General features: G+C 41.7%; 1 protein-coding gene across 1 annotated transcript in view; it reads right to left on the bottom strand.

Annotated features, from left to right (window-relative positions):
* Positions 1 to 351: 351 nt before the first annotated feature.
* Positions 352 to 17,391, bottom strand: part of nr3c2 (nuclear receptor subfamily 3, group C, member 2) — an 81,164-nt gene continuing 64,124 nt past the window's right edge. The window contains exons 7-9 of the mRNA XM_030418022.1: positions 14,380 to 14,510; positions 2,972 to 3,129; positions 352 to 2,231 (exon numbers count right to left, since the gene is read on the bottom strand). Coding sequence (XP_030273882.1) covers positions 2,076 to 2,231; positions 2,972 to 3,129; positions 14,380 to 14,510 — 445 coding nt within the window. The 3' untranslated portion in view covers positions 352 to 2,075. The remainder of the gene's footprint in view (positions 2,232 to 2,971; positions 3,130 to 14,379; positions 14,511 to 17,391) is intronic.

The raw sequence follows: 17,391 nt of genomic DNA, 5'->3' as shown, positions 1-17,391 counted from the left end.
AAAACACATGCGCACACTCGCACACAAACAAACTTAAAAGCCACGCTCGCTCCATTCACACATGTAAATACACACTCACAGGGCACATAAAAAAAAGAATAATAATAATAATAATAATCACACCCGTCCCTCCCACCACACACTGTCCCCCCCCCCCCCCCCCCCCCCCCCCCCCCAGCGGCTCTATCGCTTTTCAGTAGCATCATAGTAGTGTTCCCACAACCACCCAGAAAACCAGTGGGGTGTGAGACAAGTTAATGGTCCAGACGACTGGGCCCGCCATAGCTCAAAATAGTAGTACTTGGCCCAAAGTGAAGAGAGAAAGGAAAACAAACTGAATAAGGACAGGTGATCATACCAACAGTTCTTTATCAAGCACTCATCAACATGTACCTCAAAACATCATCTGTACAACAGCTGAATAGAATGTGTTTAAGAAGTTGTTAATACCTGTACACATTTGCCTGGTTTTTTGATACATTAGCCGTTTGCCGTAAGCACTGCAGAGTAATGCTCCATTTTGGATTATATCAACTTTACAGAGTATGTGTGTTTAATAAACTGTGTGTCCGTACGTAAGTGTACTGTAATACGGACTTTTCCTACGAGTTACTGTACATGTTATGTTTTGCCTGGCTTTTTGTAGAAATGAAGCACCTTAATGTAAAATGACTGGCTTGTCAAAAACTAAACCTTTTGCAACACACGTTTATAAAATGCTTTTTTATTATTTCTGGGAAGAGTAGATAAGTGTTGGTTCACAAAGGGCTGGTTTCGCTTCATTTGTGAGTAAAAACAGACATTTGGACAGCTGCTCTGGAGATAACACAAAACACAATTACTATGGATGCACCTCAGTCAAAATCCATTACGCGCCGACTTCTGCCGAAATTGTTTCCGTGAATGCATGTTTTTTTTTTTTTCCATCCTGCAGCGCTCTCCTGACCACGTTCGCACAAAAAAGGTGAAATCGCCCGCCGATTCTCGTCGTAATTCTACACCGCGATGCCTGAATATAGTGACTTGATGACATGGGAGCGCCGCGTGCAAGCTTTCTTTACACAAGAGAGACATTTTTACTTCAAAACGAGCTTTAGCTTTGGACTTTTGCATATTAGTTTTGATTGTTTCACTACATATTTTTTAGTTAAAAAAAACTCAGTATGTGAACGTTAATGATGGCTGTTATGACACCGATTGAGATCAAACTTGTTGTTAGATTTAATGTAATTATCCAGCTTATGATGACGCTTGTATAGCCCTTGGAATATATTCAAAAAGACCTCTCGCCTTACAGTCTGGATAGAATTTCTGTGCCTCCACAAAGTGTCCTTTGCCCTGTTTTTTTTTTTTTTTTTTTTTTTTTGCAGTATGTTGCTACACTGCAAAGCAAAAATCTATTTACTGGCATATTTTCTTTTTTCCTAGTGCTGTTATTTTTTTTTTTTGAAAGACTGCATAAGCCACAGGTAATATTTTGCAAAAAACTTTTTCTCTAGATTTGTGTTCTGATTTTAGTGCATGTGGAGTGCATCTGTGCGTTTCTGTGAAGGCATGTGAACAGCATGTGTCTCAATTTCCCTCTGCCTGTGTCCACGTGTCTGTGTGTGTGTGTGTGTGTGTGTGTGTGTTTGTGTATGTGGGTTTGTGTGTGCGCAGTGAATGTATCTAGCGCATCCTAAGAAATGTATGGCTTTATCTCCATAGAAAATACTGTTATCGTCTTTGGGGCGGGGAGGGGGCCACGGAGGGGGACTGCGGGATGCTTTGTCACATTTGTCACAAGTCCTTCTCGGCGTGTCGCGCTCGACTCGACCAACTATTCACAGCTCTGACCCGCTCGTGTTGACTGCGGGGGTCAAAATCACTCTCCCCTCTTTTTCCTCGTGTCGCCACGCCACTTAACTTTCCCATCCAAGAGGAGGACGCTGGCATACTGGGCGACGGGGTGCAGGCCAACGGAACAGGTCGGGCCTTCCTCGCACATTTTTCTCCTCCGGGTCTTGAACTCCTTCCTTCTCTCTTCCTTTCTCGCTCAGTTCATTATGCTGCTTCTGTCCCAACTGTTAAGTGAGTCACTTCTTGTGGAAGTAGATTGTGTGGGTGAGGCCGGACTCCACCTTTGGTATCTGGTCACTGATGATCTCCACCAACATCTCGGGGAACTCCACCTTCAGGGCCTGGGACTCACGAAAGGTGTAGAAGCAGAAGTCTAACAGGTTCCCCACCAGCTGGACAAAACAGACACACACGTTTGATGAGAAACATATTGTGAGTTGAAGCTTTTCATTTGATAGCATATGATTGTATATGACTTTAAGCAGGATTCTGTATGTTCTCATGAGGTTTACATTCTGTTAGGGCACCGACCCCTTTTCAGTTCTTTCCAGCTCACCACTTGGGGGCGCCACTGATTTTTTTTTTTTTCTTGGACAACCCTCCTCCACAGGAGGGGTCATCCTTTCAGTCTAACCCCATACACTCAGTCACTGGGGGTCATTGATTTCTGGTCATTTATCTCTGTGACCTCTCGCCTGCTGACCCTCATTTCTTGGCCTGCACTGACATTATGCAACCTGCCGGTTTGCCCATGCATGAGAAAAAGCACAGTGATTTAGCTCAATTGCTACAGTGACCACTGTGTACTGGGAGCTGGCATTGATCCCCTTCTGTTCCATTCACCAATACAGGCTGGTCATCGCCTCTTCCAAAATAACCTCCCCCTGAGGGAGAGACTGGGATGCAATAATCCTTATTCCGAGCCACAGCACCACTGAACCACAAAGTAAATGCATTATCCCAATCCACTATGCTGCCATTTTTACTCAAAACATGTCCAGTGATATGTGAGAGGCCCGAAGTGCCACCGGACACCTCGCGCCGTGTGTGAAGGCATGGCATACCGAGAGGCTGCCAAGGGAAGCCTGTGCTGTACTTTAGGCGATTGGCATGGCAGACGGAGGGTACTTACATCATGCATGGCGTCCAGTAGCTTGGTGAGCTGGAAGAAGCGCTGCCAGGTTTGGCCGGAGTTGTTGGTTGCTTTTCCCACTGAACGCCGGAGCTCCTTAATGTAATTAACCCTCATCTCCTCGAATGCTGCCTGGTTCTTCAGACCCTCTTTGGGAACTGGGAAACAGACAAAAACCTTCTGTTATAAACTGGATCTGAATAGTGGACAGCACCAAAGGTTTAGATGTTGCTGCTCCCGATGAGACGTGGTGTGGTTACAGGGCAGACTTGTTAGATAGGAGTCCAACTTATTGATCCTTTGACATGATTGGTGGGGAATGTGTCTTACTTAAGAAACTTTGCTTATGATTAAAAGTAGTACTGCGTTTCTTGCCCATGTGTGCTGTATCCAAGGTCCCTTTTTATGCTCATTTACAAGAAAATGTTTACGCGCTTTCATCTTCACATTCTTTTTCTCGCGCTCGTTGAAAGGCTCAGTTTCTGAATACAGGCTGTATGTATTTCCTCCGCAGACTTTCTACCCTATACCGGTAGTTTGGCATGTTTTTGCACATCTCACGTTACAGCTGAACAGTTTAGGTTGACTGATTAATATTCAAAGACAGAGAGACTGTGATCCACTAGAATGAACATTTAGTTGACTGTGGGGTTGAGCGGTGGGAGCATATACACTGTAACATGATATAAATTATCAATTTAACATCTCTGGTTGTACTAGGCCATGTGGGCAACGTTGTAAATTAATTAGAAAGACTATTCTTGGCAGCACTGACTATCAAATTAATGTGTCGGGTGTGCGATTCACTGTATCAGCCTAAAAAGACATTTCCATATGCTTACAATATCCGCGAAAAGATGTTTTGATTGATTTTGTTTCATATCCCGTCAAACATCAACTACCCATTTAATGTATGCTGTTGTTTTTGGACTGAGTGTGAATGCTTGTGTGTAGATATGGAGGTAAAAGCAGGGACTTGTTGTCATTATTAGATTATTTGGACATTTCTGACTGAATTCAATAAAAAACTCAGGAAATCAAACTGGAGAAAAGGTCAATCATTTCATTTCAGTCTTTTTTTTTCTTCTTCCTTTTTTTTTTTTGAATAAGCACTTTCTTTTTGAGAAAGCGATTATGGTTTTCATTAGAAGACCTGATTTAGGAAATAATACATCCGATAAAAGAGCAACTGTTAGGCGGCCAAAACTGAATTCTCAACGGTCAGTTTGTTTGAGTGTGAAAAAAAAGAGTAACCAGGACGACAAAATACATCAAGTTTTCCGCGCGCTCGCTGCGATGGTTTATCTGTCTCAAGCAAGTCTCTAATCTCTCTGAGCTGATTCTCTTAACATCTCCAAATGGTTGGAAATCCAACGGCCACCTGGAATGCATTCATGTGTGCGTGGTGCACCTCAGAAAAAATGGTTGTCAAATGCACATTAAACACCATTTGCAGTTAATGGGCTAAGCCATGCACAACCGCCGGTATGTTCCTTTAGTGTAGAAATGTGCGACTGTGTAAAGGGTAATTAGAGGTGCTCAGTGAATTACTCTCAGACTCCCACACAGTCGCCTTTTTTCTTTTTTTTTTTGGACATTTTTCCAGTGTTGACGACCTAAGCCTATTTAGCAACTCATTACAACCACTTTCACCATTTTCAAGAGGTAATTAGTTTCCATGTGTAGCCACCGATTCATGAAAGACCGCTGATATACTGCGAGGCATTGAATCAAACTTATCTCGGCGACAGTGACAACAAAAAAAAAAAAAAAAAAAGGAGAACGGAGGCGCTTATGTGTATTAAAGAGCTCAATTATTGTGTCAACCAGACCCCATTCATCGAGCAGTTTGCTCAACGACCAGAGCAGCAACACTCATTCACACTGTAATGACTCGGATGCTAGCAACAATGCACTTAAAGTAACGCCAAGTGTCACGGGATCCATTCAGACAGACGTGAGGAATGAGATACAGTAACTTCACTGTGAGGATGCATCAAAATGTCCACAGTATCTTTTTCTCTCACTCCTTCTCTCTCTGTGCAGGAGAACAAAGTCACAGGGATGGAAGCCTGCCAAAGCTCTTAAATGACATTCAGGTGCTGGCGACCAGATTAAGAAGCACCTCGCCTCTCTCTCTCTCTCTCTCGAGGTGCACACCCCAAATCAGTCTGAGGGAACGCCTTCAGTTGTCCTTCAGCCAAGACGAAGATATGACCTTAGATACCATGACCCAGTTTGAGCCTGCCAACCAAAGATTTTGTCATGCTGCTCATACCAACGTCGCCATGCCTTTAATGCCTCTGGGTGCATTGGGTAATGCTGCAAATCAATGAGCGCGACTGCTTTATGGCAGCGGGATGATGAAGTACTCTACCTTGATTTGTAGGGGTATTTAATTCACCGGGTTAGCCAAAAACAGGCATCCAGTGCGGGGTTATTAAACCATCAAGAGTACTTCTGAATTACAACCTTGATCCCCCCCCCCCCCCCCAGAAAATGGGGCTGCTATCATTTGTATATGTGTTTATGACTTGTCCCTGAGCCCATGTGGTAATATTCATTACACAATGATGGAATGTAACTGAGTACATTTACTCAACTATTGGACTTAAGTTCAATACTGAGGTACTCGTATATACTTGGTTGACCCATAGTATATACAGTACATACATACATTTTAATCTAATTTAAAAGTTTAAAAAACAGATACTTTAAGACTTTTACCTATGAGTCCTATGAGCATAGGTGACTTTCACTTTTACAAAAGTAATAATAATAATAATAATATGATAATAATAATAATAATAATAATACAATATCTTTACTTTTACTCCCACCACCCTTGCTTGTGAATATTGTTTGGAATCAAGATTGTAATTCTACAGAAAACGTATCATAGGATCATGTCATTTACAATCTGAAAGGATTTTCTACACATGACCCATCCTTGGGTCCAGTACTAACGATGAACAAGGTAAAAAAAGTAAAACTGGAATTCCATAATTACTAAAAGTCATTACTTCTAATGTTCAACTGATCTATTGTATATATATGTATGTATGTATATGTATATATGTGTATATGTATATATGTGTATATATGTGTATATATGTATATATATGTATATATATGTATATATGTACATATATACGTATATATGTATATATATACATATATATACATATATATGCATTTATAATGCATTTATAACATGCATATTTTTCAATTACATGTCTGAAGCAAAAATGTGAAACATTATCATGATTCAGCTCCTGAAATGTGAAATGTATATATATATATATATATATATATATATATATATATATATATATATATATATATATAGAATATACATATATATATACATATATATATATATATATATATATAGATAGATATAGATATATATATATTATATACATACATATATACATACATACATATATACACATACATATATACACATACATATATACATATATCTATATATATATATATATATATATATATATATATATATATATATATATATATATATATATATATATATACATATATATATACATATACATATATATATACATATATATATACATATACAGTATATATATAGATATTATACATACATATATACATACATACATATATACACATACATATATATATATATATATATATATATATATATATATATATATATATATATATATATATATATATATTTTTATATATATTTTTATATATATTTTTATATATATATATATATATATATACATATATATATATATATATATATATATATGTATATACATATATATATGTATATACATATATACATTTCACATTTCAGGAGCTGAATCATGATAATGTTTCACATTTTTCCTTCAAACATGTAATTGAAAAAGTTGACCATTTTTACTTTTTTTTATTTTTTGACAACTGACGACATCAACTGATAGTTGCATCTCTGATCCGGAGCATCCAGGACTGAGCTGAACACTCTTCATTCAGCAGCACAGCTCACCTCTGAAAAATGAGGTCATGTTTTCATCAGTGAAGGTAAAGAAGCTCCCAGTCATGTGACCTAATGTTTGTCACTTCAGGCGCAGTCACCAGACCCGCGTGCATTCACAGTGTGGCTAAACATGCTGAGAAGAGTCGACAGTAAACTGATGTCTAGTACACTTTGATAGTGTTTTTAAAACCTTCCAAAAATGTCTTTCACTGCAGAATGTATATTCTGAGCAAATGACCCCCCTTTTTGAAAACCCAATCATGTAATTTTTCAGCACTTTTGAATAGACGGAATGCCTCACAAAAGGAGCTTGGAGCAATACTAGAGAAGAAAAAAAAAAACGGCAAGTGACAGGACCTGTTTGAGTTGTGCAGAATGAATAGCCACGAGCAAAAATCTCCTTGTCATTTAGGATTGCGTCTTTTTGAGAACAGATCACTGTAGGTCAATAACTCTGGGAATGTGTGCTTGTGTGTTTGTCTGCCTTCCTCTTGTCCTCCCTTTTCTGTCTCTTTCTATGTCGTTTTTCTTCTTCTTACTTTGATGCACAATCACCTCCGAGCATGACGTACGCGAGGCTGGAGGAAAGCAGATATGAAAACAGATTGGACCCCGGCGCAAAGGCTGCGCTTTATTTTGTGGCTGACATGATGAGAATGTGCTAAAACCCAGGCGCTGCACTGGGACCTTTTGTTTTTCTCCCACTGACCCACATACACCCTGATTAGAAACTGACCTGGCATTTAGGGGCGTTACCATGACCGGCCCCAAAATAGGGCATTTATGCCACCGTAATTGGTGTCAAACGGATTTTCGCTGCAGGTATAGAAGCTTTTTCAACTAGGCCATGTTTCTTTTTGGTAGCACAGCTGCATTGTTATGTGCACCAGAAGCTCTGGGTGAGCTCTCTTTTTTCAATGCATGTGAGAAGTAAAAAATAAATTAAGAGGCATAACTCGTGCAGCGAGGAGAAGCCATTAGCACCAGTGCTGTTCAAAGACGTGCAGCTTCCTGCTCTGGGTTGCAGGTACATACCTGACTGACAGGGTTGATTTAAAACCCGATACTGTTCGTTACTAATAGAAATTCTACAACCAGCCCTGAGCATGACTAAAGGTACAACTTAATGAGGCTTTAGGGTGTTGTCTGTTCACCTGTAAATGTCTCCAGTGGAATTTTATAATTGTCTTTACAGCACTTGAAGTTCTGGCTGAGCTATGCAAAAAAAAATAAAAATACATTGAAATTATTCAAATCGGTCAAACTATGAGGCTACAGCGTAAGTTACTCTGAACACCCTATTTTTAGTTGTTTAGTAACTAAACTAAAAATAGGGTGTTCGGAGTTGTTAGTCACAGGGGATCACAGGAACCTGTAGTTTCCTTATGTTTCCTTATGTTTTTTGTTTTTTTAATAATGAAATCAGTAACCCCATGTGACTTGCGACTAAATATAGTGTGATACAGAAATGGCTGTATCTGAGTTATTATCAAATATCTGGTACCACTGGATTCAAAACAACTTCAGTTACGATAAAATATGCCCGTTCCAGTGTAAAATTGTGTATTTCTGCATTCTGCAAGGGCTTTTCCTTAAAATACGACATAATCATTAGTCATAATGGGTTCATCATTCAACATGAACCAAAACCACATATATCGTAAAAAAATAAATACATAAAAAATCCCAAATGAAAGTGAAGATATAATGTTAAAATGACTTTGGTCAAAGTGAAAGTCAGCCATATCAGCAGTACCTCAAGTACTTCAAGTATCCAATATTAAATGAGCCTTTCATTTTCCCGGGAGATTTCGTGCCTGGCAGCAGATACAATTGCGTGGTGAACTGGAGGTTTATAGGAAACACATTGTGCAATCAACATTTACTGACTAACAAGAAGTGTCGATTGCCGGTATAATAATCAAAAGACAACACCCACTGACACCTGAATGAAAACTGACTGACTGACAACACCCACCCCAGCCACAGTCTGTTCACCCTGCTGCCATCTGATAAAAGATACAGAAGTATCTGCTGACGTATAACCAGAATACAGAGCAGAGCTGTTCTGACTCCTCAGCTCACCCTCTGCACTTGATTGTATAAAATAAAAAAAAATCCTTTTTTTTATGTTATGTAGCTTAAATTGACTAAAAACCCCGGTGTTTTGAAATGACAATAAATAAACCTTGAACTTAACCTTAACAAGTACAAGTGAAAGTAATTTAAACATTTATTTAAATGTTGGATTTTACTGTATACTACGGGTCATTTATTTTATCTGCAATTGTTTTATTTTTTTGAGAAACAAACATGATAATCGATCAATTGAATAAACAATAATTGATCGATTATCATGTTTGTTTCTCAAAAAAATAAAACAATTGTAGATAAAATAAATGAATTAAAAAAACGTGCTTATTTGACTTTGATTCAGCAGCAAACTGCAAAGTGACTAGTAGCTAGTGTGATCAAACAAATGTAGCGGAGCAAAGGTACAGAATAGCCGAATAGAAAAGTACACTTTACTCAAGTAAAGTGACTGAGTAACTTATTTACGCTCCGAAACTGGGTCAGATTGATAGGAGCGTACGTCAGCGACTGTGAAATGTGTTACAGGAAATACACACGTCACTTCAGTTAACATACAGTACACTCTGCCCCGTCAGAAATGAGGTTGGTTATACAGTTCGGTGCGAGAACGAAACAGACGAGATAATCTAGCAGTACTATCTACGTGTGTGCGGAGGTGAGGCGAGTAACTGGTTTGAGCAGGCCGCCGCTCCTGTGCAAAAATCCAAACAGGGTCATGAGACACCGCAGGCTCAGTGAAACCTTAGCCAAGGTCAGCGAGGAATAACAGCCCTTCTCTCTTTTCTCTCCATCCCTCCTTCCTTCTCTCCCTTTCACTCGTTCACCCTCTCTCTCTCGCTCCGTAACAAACACACACACGCGGACACACACACGGACACACTCAATTTTTCAAACCAGCCCAAAGGCACACACACACTTAGCGACTCTGTAGTACTTGCTCAGCTGACAAGTTCTGACAACTCCTCTGTAAACATTTCTGCCGCTACTCCTTTCCTGCACAACGCCGGAGCATTACCACTGAATAACTGTAACTAAGAGAGTCCTACAGCTTGCTCTGAAAGATCCAGAGATTTTTTAATTATTCACATGTGCTTTTGCAGAAATACAGTACAGTTGCTCCATGGTGTGCACTTTGGAAATGGGCAGGTACATGAATCTATCGGCTGCACAGTGGAAACGAAGCACTGGATGATTATTTTCTTCCCCTTCGCTCGGATTTTAACACTCTTCTTTAACCAAATCCAATAACCGGAGCAGATTGAACACCTTAATTTTGCTGTTTCAATTCTGTCCCCCCCCACCCACCTCCTTCTCCTTAAAAATTCCAGCCCGGGTTTGAAGGAAGTGAAGAAAAATAGCAGGTCTTGGAGCACTGCCTGGTGCTTGACTGGCCTTTATTAAGTACAGCAGGGCTCTCTGGAAAGCCTCCAGAGGACCAGCGAGGAGAGAGAGAGGGAGGCCACAGCAACAGAAGGACCGGCTCTGCCAACCTCCCCCCCGCCACCCCCTTTTGTCTTTCTCTTTCCCTCTTTCTTTCTTTCTTTCTTTCTTTTTGTCTTTTCTCCCCATAGCTATGCACCTGTCTCTTTTCTCACCAACACAAGCTCTCACTGTCAACGTTTGTCTGATTTCGCTCTTTTTCAAATCTCCCTTTCCCCTCTTGGCTTCCTCATCCCTTTCTGTATTCGCTCTCTCTTCCTCATCGCTCCCAACATCTAATAGCCGAGGTCCAGCCGGAGCTCCCCTGCTTCCAGATGACTCAACAACACCGAGTTTATATCAGGGAAGTGCACCGCCTCTTCCATATGTCACTCGACCATGGAGCCAAATCAACCTTACACCACCGGTCAGGGATGCACTGTATGTTTACTGGCAGGGTGTGTTTTTTTTTTTTGGGGTTTTTTTTTCTATTTATGGACTGGTGTAAGTACTGCACAAAAAGCAATTTTAAACAAGATGCATGTAATTTTAAGATCACAAATCTTTCAAATATGCCTTTTATTGTTTAGGGTTTGGGTTTAGAAATTGCAAAAATGCCTTCCAGCACTGTCGGACTGCAGTTTTTGGGTCTTTCTGCAAGACTGCATTTACTGTGAAGCCTGGTGTATTTTTTTTGAAGCGGTAATGCTAAAATGCATCAGAATCAGGGCACGAGTAGCAGACCAAGTGGATTTTTTTTTTAACGAACACGTATACAGCTTCAAAGGTCGCTTGATTACCCTAAACCAGGAGCTGAGTTGGGTGACAAAATGTTGGTTTTCTGTAAAAAAGAATTAAAGTAATTTGATTAAAATTGTGTCATTATTCATTAAAGATTAGTTAAAAGCTGAAGCTGAAATATCTGCCACATTGTCTGAACATTTCTTACCCTTGAATCTAACCATAATACGAGGAATCTCTGTCTGTCTGTATGTGATTCGCCTATCAAGAGAACCGTTCGTCTGATCTACTTCAGTCTTGGCATGTTTGTTGCTGAGGACCCAAGGAAGTGCAGCGTCGAATTTGGTGCAATTTGGACACTTTTTTTTTCTTTTTTTTTTTTTTTTACATTTTGTACAAACAGCAGCAGCGGGGGCGTGGCTTTCAACTGCTTCGTTCATGGCTCTGCAGACTGAAACTGGGCTGCTGGGGAAGCAGATGTAAACAAAATCAGGTTAAACAAGTCTGAATGAGGGAAGACAGGTTATTTTTATTTTTAAACGGGCGCCGCACTAGTTAATGTTAATGACCCAAAACTATAGGCTTCATCTGTGGTTGCACTCGTTACAACTCATTTTGGATAACGGTGTCAGCTAATTGGCCGACATGTTACATTCAAAATGGTAGAACTTGTGATGCTCGGATCAAGTAAAGTTTACCAAGGTTGTGTGAGTCCAGCAGTCACACATCACTTTCAGAGGCCTGACTAACTGAAAAATAAATACTCTGCCAATGAATATTTCCACTGATTGGCACTGGTGCTGTAGTTCAAAGGGTTTGAAGTCTGGCCAGCATGCAGACTCTTCAAATAGCTTGCCACAACTCTCCCTCACCCTGCCACCCCCTTATCCTCGCCCTCTCTCTCTCTGTCTCTCTATCCATCGAACATCTATTGACACAAAAAATTAAAGCCCACGCAGATGAAGCCCCCACAAGGACGTTTGAGAGAGAACTGCAACAGGTCTTGATGTGTCCCAGTGCGGGCGGGTGTGGACGGTGAAAGTTTAAACGCAGCCGCCATCATGGAATCTTTAACCGCTACTACAAAACTGACAGCAGCGGCTCACAGGGTGTTGAGGTGGTGGAAAGAACTGCTTTCAGTTTCCAGCTGAGTAACTTGGTCCAACACATCCTCTCCGTGAGGCTGCGGTGCCTGGGGGGTGGGGGGGGGGGGCGCAGTTTGGCACCGAGTGGCAACATGTTGAGACTTTTTTTTTTTCGTGAGACGGATTTTGGTTGTTTATGGGCAATTTAAAAAAATAAATAAATCAAATAAATCATATGAAATAGAGCATCCTGCGCTCAGCGAATGGAAAAATCAAGACACCGCTCCCCTCTGCATTTGAATAACATGACTACACAAACAGGTGCATGCGACATCTATAAGACTAATTCCACACTTGTTCTGCTTGTTGACGGATTACCGAGAACGATAATCTAACAGACATTAAAAAGGCATGATCGTGGGCGCGAGGAGGAGGGTACCAAGCACTGCCAGCACTGCCTCAAAGGTGTGCGGCGGATTTAAGGGAGCACAAGACGCCTTATCCATACATTCAATGTGGGAGCTGTTGGGGGCTCAGGCAATCCAAACACTCCACCGCATAACACAATACAATTGTGAGGAGCAAGCGTTGATTTGGGAACGCACGAGGCGTCGCACCTTTGCCTGTGAGAGTTGTAATAGCCGAGACACAGACACCTCCCCCGTCGAAAAACAAACCGCAGATTATCAGTGGTCTTAAAAACCATCATCCAACTGCACCACCGTGATGGTTGAGTCAGGATGCAGCACAAGCAGCACGATAACAACGCACAGGTTTGAGTCTCATTAAAATGGTAGGGAGCGTGTCGATGAATATGATGTGCAAGAAAAATCTGTAATAATATTTCAGTGAAATTACGCTAACACCCTCGCCAGCATGATCTCCTGATCAGCTAGGCCTGAATATATACCTCGCGGGCATCCACGTGTTCATACATTCACTGGCACACAACCCTCCCAAACGCTTGACCTCCGCGGCAAATTTCAGCCTCGTGGATAGAAAGCCGAGGTTGCTGCCGGGCGGACACACCGTTGTGGACCAGCGAGCTGATGGATCAACAGAAGGAGACAGAGCAATGATAAAGGAACTCCGCTGAGCTCAACGATGCCTCCCACAGGTGTCTACAACAGCCAGGCCAATTGGCATGACCGCAAACGCACACCTTCACGGACACATTTGACCTTCCACTGCCGATTTTCCGCCTCCTAGAGCGAAAACTGTGGCCGCCAAGGAGAGAGGAAATTTTTTGGGGGTAGTTATCGACATATATAAAAGGTGGACGACATGGCAGCTCCTCCCCCTGGTGGCTGGCCGGAGTACAGGTCATAATTCACTCCCCCTCCATGTTAGCAGATGAATCATTGGTCATTCTTTAGCTCACTCTCTTCACACTGATGTTCAAGTGGTCATTTTTATCTGATCATTTTGGTTTTAATTAGTCATTTAATGCTATAAAACAAGGTAAAATGTTCACTTCACCAGTAGAATATACAAACACTTGTGTCTGGGATATTAGTATTTTTATGTGTCAATGGTTGCAGCTAAAGACATTGAACAATCCCACTTTCACACCGTTGGGATGACTTTGAATGCAGATTGTGAAGAAAGGAGAATCCATCTTTCAATATCGGGGAAGAAACATGGTCAGTTCAATCGCTGCCATGAAATGTGGTCGCCGTTATCAGGCACGAGGGTGGTTGCAAGTGTTGTGATCTCTATAAGCAGTGTTTGTTCTGTGAGCCCTCTAGCCAGGGAACTCACACCTGCAGCAATAATGTCAGTGCTTTTTTATTTAGTCAGTTTGAGTTATAGACAGCCTGAAATTTCAATTAATTCTTGCATGAAATTAACGTTGATTACATAATGTTTTTTTATTTATTTATTTATTTTTTAAACAAATTATTTTCCAGCTGGCATTTTATCATACAGTTAATAATTTTTGCTCGAGGGGAGTTCGTGGACAATATGCAGGTAACGCCGCAGAACAGAAGCAGTGTGTGCAGGCGGGTACATAATAAGTGGTTTTTGCAGGCCAGTGGCTCGTTGTCTACCTGTGCTCAGGAGCAGGAGGACCTTCATGGAGAGGAACTCGTCGTAGGTTAGCTGCAGTCGGAGGAACTCCTGGCTCACCTGCCTCATGCCCAGGCACAGGTCGTACATGGCCGACAGCTGCATGCGGTCCCTGAAGACGGGCGAAAAGAAAACACAACACCAGAATTAGGTACTTTCTGCAGAACCTCCTGTATTAGATGCGATCAGTTACCTCTGCTCACTCCTTTATTCATCAGTTTACCCACTCATTCTGCTTTTTATGTCACAGCAGACTTACTCATTCACTTCCTCACTCCCTTTTCCTACCAAACTAGTTCAGCCCAGTGAAACAATATTTCCACACAGTGCAGAGGAGGATCCTGCTAGTCTGGGCTAAGAGCAGAATACCAAATCCCCCCAGATTGCAGAGTGCTGCGTACAGTATCACAGCACAGATGCACCACTTTCCTTAAGGCTGTGACAGACCCCTTATCTAACCCCAGTCACCATAGAAACATTCTTAACTAGGATGTGTTGAACAACATGTTTGCTGCGCGTCGACAGAAATGACGCACACGTGAAACATATGTCACGGATGCAAATGTTGACTGAACTGGGTTTATGTGCGTCGACTTGTCGGAAAAGACGCCGCCAAGTTTGCGTGCAAATTGCGCGCGCTCGCCGTGCATAACACTATCTCGCTCCTGCTCTCCTTCACACACATTTTATCAGCAAAATAATCTCGGTTACGTCACAGGGCTCACAAAAACAGGAAAGAAACATTAGGAGGGATAAAGCGTGAGCCAATCAGAAATGTGCTCCGCAGATGCCACAGATTCAGGGGGAATCGCTGGCTTTAGATGCCACTTCTCTTCGCTGTAAATCACCATCGCACTGAGACTTCAGTAATTTAATGCGAGTGGTGTGGCTCCACTTGAAACACTTTTGAGTTTCACCCCAAAATACAGGGGAAACCGCATCGTTACACAGGCAGCGAGGGTGGAGACTTCACCCTGATAACAACTAGACATTCTGTAGAGGGGGGGAGACGGGGAGCAGCCGATTGGAAACTGGCGCATAATGTTCCCATTAAAGCAAGAGACGGCATAACACTTTACAATATTTACTGTACAGCTGTGTCTGTCGGCCTAAATAACTGATAAACTGTGACAGCGTCTGGGAGAGCAGCGGACCTGTTTCCCCCGCTGAGCCGCTCTGTGTATGTGAGCAGTTTCACAAAGTGCGGCATAACATCATTTGATACAACTTTGGGCAGGAGTTTCTAAAGTCTCCACACGTTTTTTTCCCCCTCTCCCTCTCCCTCTCTCTCTCCACTCTCGCACTCTCTTCCTGAAATCAATTTTGCTGAATCACTGCCCAAAATGAGCTGCTGGTTTTGGGGAGGAAAGAAAAAAAAAATAAAAAATTGGCAGCAACGTCTCTCCTTTCCTCCCCCTTTCTCGCTCTTTCTCATCTCTCTTTATCTCTCTGTCGTGCACTCGCTCCGTTTCTCTTTATGTCTTTCTCTCACAGTCTTGAACTCGCTCTCTTTCTCCGGCGCTGTGGAAGATTCAGGAAGGAGTGAGGAGGAAAAAAAGGAGGGTTCGCATTCACCTTGGAATGGAGGAAGCCAAAAGACAAAACTTGTTTGCCGAAACAAAATTTTTCAGAAATGTCACTGAAATCACAATTAATCAAGTATTAGGTCTAAATTGTAACATTTGTGTTCATTCTTTTAATAGGGAAAGGTGACAAAGGTTTTTTTGGAGATACATTAGAGATGGGTGGGCCGGTGTATGTGTTTGACTGACAGCCGAGCTGGCAGGGGAACAGTGGCACAGCGTAAATCATCGGGCATCAGTAACTGCAGTTTGCAAGGACAGACAGAGTTCTGTTAGCAGTGATTCTGACAAATGAGGACCGTATGCCGTATTGCATCTGAGCTGAATGTCTAGACTAGGGGTGGGCGATCTGGTAAAAACTTCATATCACAATCTATGAACAAGCCATTTGAAGTAATTCGGCCCCATCGCTCTTTTGTTTTGGCTCAAGTGGCATGGATCTGCTGGTCAGATGGTAAGAAAAGTAAGTGAGAAAACATTGGATACCTCGACTAGTAGATTGTAGACTGCTAGATTGTAGGACACCTTGAAGACTGATCTAAAATCTTTAGAAGGTCCACCGCCAACCACAGCTGACTAATTAGCTGACTAGCCTGCAAACTGACAGAAATTGTACTTTTAACTGGTGGTTACCGTCGTCCAACGATAGAGCAGCTGCTGTCTGTGACTGTAAATGTCTTAAATGTGTAACATTGATTAAAAAGAACGGATACGATTGGCTACATGAAGAACGTCCTGCGCTCGACAAAGTGCTCTACATAGACAGAAAACCTGTTCGGATGTCCTCTCTACATCAGTGGGGCTAAGGTGGAGCAAGTGAGGTGAGTTTTAGGCTCCTGGGAGTGACATCACAGAGAACCTGGTTCTGGTCTTTACACCGCGTCACCCTGGTCAAGAAAAGCTCAGAAAAGGCTCCACTTCTTAAGGAATATTTGGACAAATTCTGGTGCCAAGCTCTCATCAACTTTCATGGAGGAGCGATAGAAGGCATTTCTGACTGGATTCATCACACAAACTGGCACAGTGAGATCAGTAGTGAGGTGAGATGTCTGCACGGAGCCCAAAGGATACTAAATGACAACATCCGGACACATTCTGTTCACCCTGCTGCCGTCTGGCAAGTGATTCAGAAGTATCCGCCGCTGTAACGCCAGACTACAGAGCAGTGTCTTTCCTCATCCTCAACACTTAACGACTTCTTGTGCAATGAAAATTGAATTGACCTTAAACATGGAACCCTATTTGGTTGTCTTGAAGCCCCAAAAAATATGTATTTTCATATGAATATGTCCTTACGACTTATTGTTTTAGGAGCATTGCTCATGTAACTGAATGGCACAGATAGTGCAGGCTTACTTCGTCTTTAATATAAAATGCGTGTCTGTCTTTGCAGTATTTACCCTCAATCAG

This window comes from Sparus aurata, chromosome 1 (genome assembly GCF_900880675.1).
Source record: "Sparus aurata chromosome 1, fSpaAur1.1, whole genome shotgun sequence".
NCBI lineage: Eukaryota > Metazoa > Chordata > Actinopteri > Spariformes > Sparidae > Sparus > Sparus aurata.
Note: the sequence above shows the minus strand (reverse complement) of the source record. Positions and strands in the feature narration are given on the sequence as shown.